The sequence below is a fragment of the Gekko japonicus genome, unplaced genomic scaffold (assembly GCF_001447785.1).
Source record: "Gekko japonicus isolate JY-2015 unplaced genomic scaffold, Gekko_japonicus_V1.1 scaffold3221, whole genome shotgun sequence".
Taxonomy (NCBI): domain Eukaryota; kingdom Metazoa; phylum Chordata; class Lepidosauria; order Squamata; family Gekkonidae; genus Gekko; species Gekko japonicus.
The window spans coordinates 28,149-38,711 of record NW_015163704.1 but is presented as its reverse complement, the minus strand read 5'-3'; the positions used below and the strand labels follow the sequence as shown (position 1 = coordinate 38,711).

The 10,563-nt window shown below is 53.8% G+C and overlaps 1 protein-coding gene across 2 annotated transcripts in view; it reads right to left on the bottom strand.

Annotated features, from left to right (window-relative positions):
• Window positions 1-3,985: 3,985 nt before the first annotated feature.
• Window positions 3,986-10,563, bottom strand: part of SLTM (SAFB like transcription modulator) — a 34,130-nt gene continuing 27,552 nt past the window's right edge. For both annotated transcript variants that reach the window (XM_015407828.1, XM_015407829.1), the window contains exons 18-21: window positions 9,294-9,608; window positions 6,933-7,071; window positions 5,606-5,763; window positions 3,986-4,577 (exon numbers count right to left, since the gene is read on the bottom strand). In XM_015407828.1, the coding sequence (XP_015263314.1) occupies window positions 4,469-4,577; window positions 5,606-5,763; window positions 6,933-7,071; window positions 9,294-9,608 (721 nt within the window). In that variant the 3' untranslated portion in view covers window positions 3,986-4,468. The remainder of the gene's footprint in view (window positions 4,578-5,605; window positions 5,764-6,932; window positions 7,072-9,293; window positions 9,609-10,563) is intronic.

Here is a 10,563-nt window from a genome sequence, read left to right as displayed (position 1 = left end):
CTCTGACAGCAGTGGCAAGGGCCTCGTCCCCTCTGCGGGTCCTTTCTGTATCCCCCTGTGTGTGCGTGCAGATATGCTCGTAAGAACTGGCGTCCCAGTCTGCCTTGCCCCCGATCTTTCCTGTGCACAAGCCTTGAGCCTTGGCGGATGGCCTTCCTGTGCGGATGCCGGTGATGGAGCGATGGTTATTTAAAAGCAATCATGTTAGGACAAAATCCGCGGTGAAGCGAATTGGCCCCCATGGGAGCAGAGGCCGGTGAATCACTTAAGACAGCCAGTTTCCCGATGAGCCTGGTTCTGCCGCTCGTCCTGAGGTGCTCTGGAACGGTGAGACAGGGAGGCTAGCCGCAGACCTCGCTTTGCGGCGGAGGTGACTGCCCCGGGCATCAGGTCCCCCGAGATGTTTAGTGGACGGCACACTTGGCCTTGCTGGGATCGTGATGGGATAAAGAAAAACACTTGCCTTCAACCACTAGCCTGAAACGTCAAGGATGCCTGTCAGATGTTTTATCAGAGGGGGAACGCAAGCGTAACAGCTTTGCTCAGAAGAACGGAAACCATTTTACCTTGTATCATGCCAGACTTTAAAAATGTAAAGAGTATCTCTTACACCTTTCCAGGTCTCTTCTTCCTCATCTGTATTTCCCCGTAGTGATCTCGGAGAAAGTGCTCCATCTCATTAACTCCCCCCCCCTTTTTTTTTACATGTAAGCTAGCACTGAAGCTGTATTGGAACTCCTTGGCAAAACAAAAAGTTACAAATGTTTGTTTACACGTCAGTGTGAGCCTGTGTGGTGATAACTTCCAGCTGGTTGTTGTTGTTTTTTACAAGCACATTACTTGGGTGACTGCAACATGCCAAGTGAGGGTGAGAGGAAAACGTTCGTGTTCTTAGTCGTGGGTGCCTCATCTGCTCCGTGACCAACCCCCCCCCAAAAAGCTACAGGCTTTAGTATCCCCCTAGTCTCAAAGACAGAACCACTTGTGGGGACTGTTGCAGATCTCCTGTATGTGGCAGCAGGTGCAGAACGAACTGTTTCAGTCACGCAGGATTTGGCTACAGGAGCAGCAGCAGCCAGGGCCCAAACAGGCAGTGAAGAGTCACACGACTCTTCTTTGTGAACCAGCAAAAGGTGAACATGGGCTACCGAGAGCCATGTGACAGGCCCCTGGAAGTACTTGGGGGGAGGGGGGCAGGCCTGGGTCACTCCCAGGATGCTCTAATGGCGCAGGAAGTCCAGCCCCAGTTACAGATATTGAACCTCGACCTCTGAACTCTTCCTGGGGGTTCCTGCTCTACAGGACTCGAGGGCATTTTGCTTTGGAGTAGATACAGGCAACTTGGCATAGAAATACAACTGCTGCCCCTTTTCATGAACCCAGCTTCTTGGTTGTACGACAATGCTTGGTCCCTTCCCCCCCCCCCCTTGTATAAACACACGACGTCTGTCCGGTGCAAAGGGTAATAAGACGCACCACAGGAGAGGCCTTGCTCGCTGTAGGCCCTTTCTATGCTTTGAAAAGGAAAAAAAACAACCCGGTACCAGGAGAGTGCTCTCTTGGCCTGGCCAATGTAATTGATGTGTACAAAACAATGACCACTTAAGCACTGCCAAATACTTTTTTGTAATTTTATATAAAAAGGCACTTGTGTGTTAAGATGTTGCTTTTTAAAAGAGAACAAGCAAAAAAACCCAACAACCCTCCCTTGTATGCTTGAGTAGTGGGGCTTCTTGGTTTTTCTCCAGGGGCCCTTCCCTGAGCTGTGCATCCCTCCTCTCCCGCAAGGGAAGGCAGGCGGGAGCAGCCTGTGTCTGTGCACGCAGTGTTCAGGCAGGCCCCACCACTGCCGAGAGCCCCCTGTCGTTAAAAAGGGCGGCTGGTGAGAGGAGGAAGGATGTTCTCGAGTGACCCACGGAACTCCTGGGTTGAGAGACTTCCCCTCTGCCTGTATCACCCGCAATTGGTTCCCCAAACAGCATAGGGGCCAAGGAGGGGGGGTCTGCCATGGGATGGGAAACCATGGGGCCCCCCCTCCTCCAAAGACTCCAGAATCCTTCAGTGTTGAACCACCAGTTGGCTCCCCCGCCAGCATCACTTCCTAGGTTTTGTCTCTCTGCAGAGTCTCGCCAACCACAGCTCGCTTTCCGTAGGTCCGATATTTCTGCATGGGTTACACACTGTGATCAGCAACTGGCTGTTTTTCTGTTGGATCCCGTTGATGTCTTGGTATAATAACTGTTGCCATTCTCCAAGTTTTCTTTTTTTATATATATATTTATAATTTTTAACAGTTTCAAAGCGACTTCCTCATGTAATAAAAATGATTTAACTTCTGACGAGTCCCTGAATGTTCGGCGTAAAAGCAGCAAGGAGCTGGTCTGTGTTGCTCCTGTCGCCTTTGCGGCCCCGCTCTACTTCTGCTACCAGCTGAACTGGTTCACCCATGGTGTGTGTGTGGGGGGAGAAGCAGTAGTCTGCGTACTGGTCAGGTGGCTTTGAGTGAGGGAATAATAGAAGAGATTGGGTTTATACCCTGCCCTTCACTACCCAAATGAGTCTGAGTGGCTCACAATCTCCTTTCCCTTCCCCTCCCAACAGATGCTCTGTGAGATAGGTGAGGCTGAGAGAGCTCTTTCAAGGACTGCTCTTGAAAGAACAGCTCTGACAGAACTTGTGACTCACCCAGGGTCACACCAGCAGCTGCAAGTGGAGGAGTGGGGAATCAAACCCGGTTCTCCCAGACTAGAGTCCGCGCACTTAACCACTACACCAAACTGTTGTAGTGGCATCCCGTGTGTGTTAAATGCTGTCCTGACTTACAGGACCCTATGAATTACTGACCTCCAGAACATCTCTTTCACTGCCTTGCAACCCGAGGGCCCATGGCTTCCTTGACTGAGTCTGCCCGTCTCATGTTGAGTCTTCCTCTTTTCCCAGCATCCCTTTTTTCCTCTTTGGGAACTAAGGGCAGGGATAAACATTAACCTGGCACAGGACGGGTAGTTGAACTCTTGCTTTGCGCTCACAGGGCTAAACGGTATTTCTTTACTGGACCGGAACACAGCATTCCGGCACCAGAGGTGTGGTGGACTGGGAACTTGTCTCCTCCGAAGTCAAAGAGGGAAACCACGTCCACTCAACCATGGGGTACAGCTGGGCAATCAGGCCTGAAATGGACATTTGTAGAGAGATCGCAGAGGTCCCCCTCACTGGCACAAACTCTACTGGTTTATGTACATGCACAGTCTGAGAACCATCCAAAGTTTCTAGCCTTTGTAGATGAGAAGAATCATAGTTTGAAGCTGTGATTTGGCCTTTCCAAAGCCGCCCCCTCCTTTTGCGGGCGGTTCACCCTACAAAGAAAGACCTGTCAAGCCAGTTGCCCGGCATGCAGGTTTGGGCTAAGGAAGGAAGCCAGTTGCTGGAAGCCCACGTGGTAAAGGGGGGTTGAATGCCAGACTAGGATCTGGGAGCCAGTCACACACTCTCAGCCCGACGTACCTCACAGGGCTGTTGTGCAGATACAAGGGAAGAGAGAAAAATGATAGAAGCCACTCAATCCCCATGGAGGAGAAAAGTTAGCCATAAATGGAAGTAGGCCCCGAGCCCACGGCTTGCTTCTTACATTAGGCTGGCCTAGGTTCTCCTGCAAAGGATACAGGCTGGTAGAACTAAAACGGCTTCTGCAGCTCAAACAACGACCCGGCATCTGTTCAAGCCCCGATTCCACCAGCACATGAAACAGGCTAGTGTGCAAGGCTCTGTTTTGTGTGTGTGTGTGGGGGGGGTTAGTGTCTTGCAGCTTGCATTTACGCAGACTGCTTCTTTGCATGTTTGGCTTTATTGGGATCTGACCTCAAGCCGCAGGGGACGGCAAAAAGAGGAAGCCGCCTACCAATCGACAGCCAGCCCGCCCGGTTCCCTACCAGCAGACATTCCAGACAGCTTTTATAGATTATGAAGGTTTATTTCAAAAGGGTACATAAGCCAGGATACAGATTCACTCAGTGGAACAACTTCTGCAAAAAACAGGTTACATAATAAGACCCGGAAATGCAACCAACCCAACCTTGGTCTCTACCAGCGGTATGGGGGGTGGGGGTGTACAGCTTGGTTAGGGAGGGAGTTGTGTGAGAAGTACCTAAGTCGTCAAGCCTGATACACCACAGAGCTAATGCTGGTAAATTAAACTACAGGCGCAAAATGAGCCCTCCCTCCAAACGGCAGCTGCCACATGTTCAATTCAGACTTCCGTGCTCCTAGTGCTACGGGGGGAGACGCTCATCCAAAGGTACAAGGAACTATCCAAAACCCAACAACCTAACTTGTTTTAAAATGCCTCCACAAGAGGGGGGGGGGAAATTATGTTAAAATTAAAAAAAAAATACAAGGTGTTCAAGCCAAGGCTTCTTGTTCACAAGAGGTTTCCAATAAGTTATCTTGAAACCGAGGGGCGAAGGAGGGCTCAGAATCTTCGCGGCGGTCCGCCCTTGAATTGCTTGAATCCGGAGCTGCTCCCCCGCTGCATGGAATTGCCCGTGATCTGTACAACTCTGTTAATGGGCGAAGAATTACTGGAAAGAAAGTTGAAGGAAGAAAACGGTTAGGTGCCAACTTTTTGAGTCTTCAGATGCTCACTTCAACGGGGCTTTAGGAAAGTGCAATGAGATGGCTCTACACCAGGGGTATCGAACTCATTTGTTATGAGGTCCGGATTTGACGTAAATGGGATTTTGTTGTGTCATAAAATGTAATGCCAGGCAGCAGAGAGAGAAACTTTATAAAGGACACAGAAAAACACAACGATATTACAGCAGCTATTCCGCTGGAGCCACACATTAGGAGGGTGTGTGTGTGTGTTAAAACTAATATTTCCCTGCAAAACTGGAGTTCCTTGAGTTGGTTGAACTCTATATTTTAACAGTAGTTAGTCCCCCCCACCCCCAAATATAAATGGTCTGAGCCTAGGGCCCAGGGGAAGAACATGAAATGGCTGAGCATTGCAAGCTCCCCCAGAGGCTGAAAACTGTGAGTCAGCTCACACTAACTCAGCTTAGAGGAACCCTGGTGAGAAGGGCACGCCAACAAGGGAGGAACAGCTACTGCTCTTGGGACACGGACACACACACACACACACACAGAGGGACGCCTCAGGGATAGAACACCACTCCAGGTGTGCTTTTGTATGTGGGGAGGGGGAGATGGCAGAAGGACACTGTCTGCATTTCCTCCACATCATTCTGAACTGGAATGATGTGCAGCTGGGGGGAGGTCACGAAAGCTGCGCAAATGCCTCCGGGGGGGGGGAGGGGGCTTCTTTTCAGGTGTCCCCAAGAAGTGGGCCTCAGGCTGGCATGAGGCCCCGGGCTGTGTGTCCCCCCCCGAGCTTCCTGCGGGCAGAAGGCTGCCCCCCCCAAGGAGGGCGATGGCGACTCGCCAACAGCTAAGGAATCCTGACAGGCTTACGGGCCGACTTGTGCTCCCGGGTTCTACATCAAGCCACACAACCTCCAGCTCCACAGCTGTGCAGCCGAGCCCCACAAATCCTGATTCGACGCGTGCTCTCCGCTCTCAGAGCCCGGGGGGAAGGGGAAGCGGGTACCTTGAGTGGGGGGCCATCATGCCGCCTCCTGCCCGGCTGTTGCCCATCCGCCTGGGGTTGTGGTAGCCGCTGCCCTGGGAGCTGGGGCCGTGCCACTCCTTCCTGGGCCCGCTGTCGCGGCTGTGCCGCTCAACCACGTGGCGGTCCTCGTTGTAATGCTGGGAAGGAAAGCGGGACGGTTACTTTGCTGGCGCCCAAGCCCTGAGTGAGGCCTGGCCACACGTGGCAAGCCACGCAAGGTGCCCCGGGGACTAGGGTCTTTAGAACAAGCTCTGCAGCAGGGATGCCCTGCCCTGTATGGGTCCCCCGGGGAAAGCCAAGGACAGAAGCTCCAGCTGGGCTCTGCAGCAGGAGCTCCACGTCATGCTCAGCACTGAGACTGGATGGTGCACGGCAACACAAAAGGCACCGGGGGGGGGGGCACTTGCAGGCTGTGTCCCCCCACTTGCTCCCTGCGCAGAAAGCTTGAGCCTCCCGAAACAAGCGGGGATGGGAGACAGGACTGACGCCAAGCAACCGTTGCCACTTGAGCAGAGGCCTCCTTGGAGGGTGCTCCCATGAGAGGCCCATGGAGAAGGCCACGCACTCACTGGCAGGGGATCACCAGGCAGACTCTCCCACGGGCAAAGCTGACCCCCACCCAGTTCAATGCCAGATGAAAGACAGGAAGTGCTTGGACGGGCGGAGAGACCTGCCTGCAGGGCCGGCCCCGCCAATAGCCACCCGGCTGAGGCTGCTGGGAGGACACCGTTTCGACTCAGATAGACTTTTACAGCCCAACACCCACGGACCCTAACTAGAAGCAGCAGCTGCATAGCTACGGGCCAGGGAACACATGGCTTCGGTGGCTGCTTCCTGGTTTCCAGACCATTTCGAATTCTGAGGATTTGGATGCTGCCTTGTGGCGCCTTCAAGGGGCAGGGGGCCCAGGAGCCCTCGGGGTTCAGAGCACTTTCTCCCACCGAAGGAGCCAGCTCTGAGTGCGAACAGCGCCTGGGAGCTGGGCGGCAGCAGGGCTCTTGGGGGGTGGCGGCGGCCACTGTCCTGGCTTCAGCTGGCCACCTTCTGCTGCTGGCTACCTAGTCACAGTGTTAGGGGGAGTGGGATTATTCTGGCGTGTCTGCGCACCACCACTCTGTGCTCTTGGCCACCCAGAGGGCTCAGCTTGGGAAGGAGAGAGGTGGGGAGGAAGCGTGCCCCAGAAGACGCCCCCCACAGAGCAGCCAGCCCAAGACTCACAGGGGCGGCGCACCCAGGATCAGGCGGCACACGAAGCAGCTGGGCTGCGAGAGGCACTCTGCCAGGCGAGCGGAGACCTCGGACCTACCTGTCCCCCACTTCCTCGCTCCATCACACCGCGCTCGGGCTCCCTGCTTCCGTAGCCGGAGGTGCTGCTGCGGGTCCCCGTGGGAGTGCCTCTCACTGTATGCCCAGGAACCTCCCGGCTGGACCTTTCTGGCCTCTCCCTGGAGGAGAGGAGGTTACAGTCAGTCACTGGGCACCCTTCTCGCGGCACGGCCGTGACAGCTGCTGAACTCCTCAGACCGACCACTCTCGCATACTCCCCCGAGGCACTGGAAGGCTCTCACTCCAGCCTCAGTTTTGCTGGGCCTGTTCGAGTTCAAGCTCTCCCACTGACACAGGCTCATCATCACAGACCCTGATGAGATGCCGGGAGGGCTCGGCGGCTCATCTGGAGAGCACAGTTCTACTCCAGCAAGACTGAAAGCGGAGCCAAACGTCGAGTTCTCACCCACTCCTCCTGGTATAGGCCACCCAGAAGGCTGGAGCCCCTCCGTGCAAAACCAAGGTAAGGGCCTTTAAGATACAAGGCCACAACTGCAGCCACAGAAGCCCCACTCCAGGAAGGTCTAGAGATCTGGATCCAAGCGGAAGGTTTCTACAGAGTGGATTTCACTGCTAGCTTATTCTTCTGGAGACAGAACCTCTCTTTCCCCAGACCCACAAATGGACCCCCCCCCAGCTTCGGACAGCTCCACGGGGGCATTCTTCCCCAAGCTAGCACGACTACAAAACAAAGCCCTATCAATCACCACCACACGTCGGTTTTGTCTCTAAAAGGAGGGGGAAAGAATCTAGCTAATCCGGCAAGGTGTCCTATTCACCAGTTGGCCGACTTCCTTAGTCCACCAAACCCAACCCAGTCAAACTCAAGTCCTTGCTGACTACCCTGGAACCCTCGAGGAAAGGTGGGGGAACCCCTCCGCTCAGGGAACTTCCAAACAAAAGGGACAGAAAGCGAACCCTGAGTAGGCAGGATATTGTGTAAGAAAGGAGGGGGAGAACAAGACCGCAAACGATGCACAAACCAAGGGCAAACAACAGGATTTAAACAAAATACCCTTTAAGAAAAAATCCATGACATGCAGAGACCTGCAGCTAAGCACAAGGAAACGAAAGACCAAACAAGCAAGTGTCTTCAGACATCTATTTTAAAAAGCTTACTCATCTTTCAGAAACTGTGAAGACCATGTACAGGGTTCTTGCTTAGAGACTACATCTTTGCCAGCTGACATTTTACCCACACAGAGTTGAACTATATTAGCAATACAAAGCACTGGAAGACACACACACCCAGCCAGTATTCCTTTCTGGATTTATTGTCGATGGCCTAAGGACAGAGAGTTTCAAACCTCCTTGGATTTATGTTGCCCGTTTTGGGCAACGGAAAACCAGTTTTGTTAATGTCAATATTGTATCCTTCTCGGTAGCGTGTGCTACCTCTGAGCGTGCATGCCGAAAATCGAAAATTGATCACTTATGTTATTACGGTCAGTGTTCTTTCTAGGCTAATTATTATTATTTTTTTAATCCCATTGGCAATTAAAACAAAACACACCTATATTTTAGGTCACTGAAAATAAGTCTGTGAGGAATACTGGCTGGGCATGGTCAAACAACATCAATGAAAATAGTTGATGCTGCACTGACAATATTTTTGACCCAGAGGGTCTTGCGTGAATGCTAACTAGCAAAGATGGAACCCTGTAAATGGTTCTCACATTACTGATATGGATTGTTGCTTTTTTAATGTTGCACCCTCGACCACTGACAAAGACAGCCTGTCCACACAAGTTTGCTCTTCTCTTTCGGGGCGGGGCGGGGGGGAGTTCCCTGGCAGCAGGGCTCTACGGGTCATCATCATTCTGCGACACACTCTGTTCACTCATTCAAGGTGACACCCAACTATTTCTTATATTTCTCCCCCTCAACTGCGGGTTTTTACGGGTGGGGGGAGGAAGTTAACATACTATCTGGTAAGGATTAAAAAGAAATGTCTATTTCTATGGGCTCTGGAAGCCTCTTAAAGCATATCAGATATAAAGACCTGAACCTGCCTTATAGACTGACTCAGACCCCTGGTCAGTCTTGTCTTTCCAGAGCGGCGGCCGCTCTCCAGGGTCTGAGGCAGAGGTCTTTCACAACCCCTACTGCCCGGTCCTCTTAACAGGCGATGCTGTGCCAGTGAGCCACAGCCCCTCCCCTAACCAACAGGGACGGCGTCAAAGCCGAGCCATTCAAGGCTTCCTGGGTTTCAGCGTTTACAAAACCGCACTGTTCTCAGCCAACGGGCAGAGTGGGGCAAGGATCTGACCTTGAATCTCCTGGAAGCTGCTGAGAAAGCTTGGCTTTTGTCCTCCCCCCTCCCCCCCCGAGGAAAAGTCACCTGGCGTCTCGTTTGTCGGGGTTGAGGCCTCCTTCGCTCTTCCACGAGGTCTGCCGGGGCGGGTTGGGCCCAGCCTCTCGCGGGTGGCGGCCGTGGGGGATCTCCGGCCTCTCGTGAACGATCACAGTCCTCCGCTCGTCTCGGTCTCCTCTGACCTCCCGCCGGTCTGTGTCCCCGAGTTCGTTCCGGGGCTGGGGGGCCTCGTTTCTTCTAGATTCACTGAAGTTCTTGGGGTACCGCTCAAAGTTCGGCTCCTCTCGTCTGGCAGTGGGCCGAGCCTTTTTCCCCTCGCCTTCGTTGACGAACCGCTCGCGCCTGTCCAGCGAGGCAGAGAGGAGGTCAGATTAACGCTCCTTCCTGACCTCTGCGGGCCACCCTCCGGGGCCTCTCTCTGCTCAAAGACCCTCCAAACCTTCTTCACCCATGACAACCGGCTCTCGGGCAGACTGTCTCAAGGAGACACCCTCTACGCCTGCGTCCCAAAGCACCCTCCACAAGCTCTGCAGCAGTGAGGAACTGTATGGCTGCAGCATCTACGGCCCTGGTGCAGTGAAGGGGGAGGGGAAAGAGACGGGAGCCAGAGGACCCCACGATCCAGGTCTCTGGCCGGCCAGGAGCTCTCTACAGGAGACCACACTGCTCGCCCTCCCTGAGATGATGCGCGGGCACGCGGTAGGTGCCAGCCAACTGCTACGTGTCACCGCACAGGCCGCCTCCCCTGCCAGTTAAGCCCCGCCTGCTCTGTGCCCCTCCGCAGGGGGCTCTCTCCCTTGAGGCCAGCCGGGCACACCTGGCCGAAGGTGCCCTGAAGTCAGAGCTGATTTATGGTGACCCCCAGTGGGCCTTTAAGGGCAAGAGGTGTTCAGAGGTGGTTTGCCATTGCCTGCCTCTGCATCACGACCCTGGTATTCCTTGGAGGTCTCCCACCCAAATACTAGCCAGGGCCGACCCCGCTTCGCTTCTGAGACCTCCCGAGACTGGGCTAGCCCGGGCTACCCAGATCAGGGTTGGCACACTTACTGTTATTTAAGCACCAGGCAAAAGCCTCAGTTAGAGCCTGGGCGAGGAGAAGTTTCAGCCCATCCCTTTTAACCTGCCACTCTGAGGATCAAGATCCCGCTCTCCATGGACACCGCCCTCAGTGTGTTACACCGCTTTTGCCGATCCATTCCTGACTTTTTCATTTTATTGTTGAATGGTTTTTATTCCGTTGGCTTCCAAGGCACCCTTCCTCACAGCCTTAGCGGGGCAGTGTGAAGCTTACTCACAC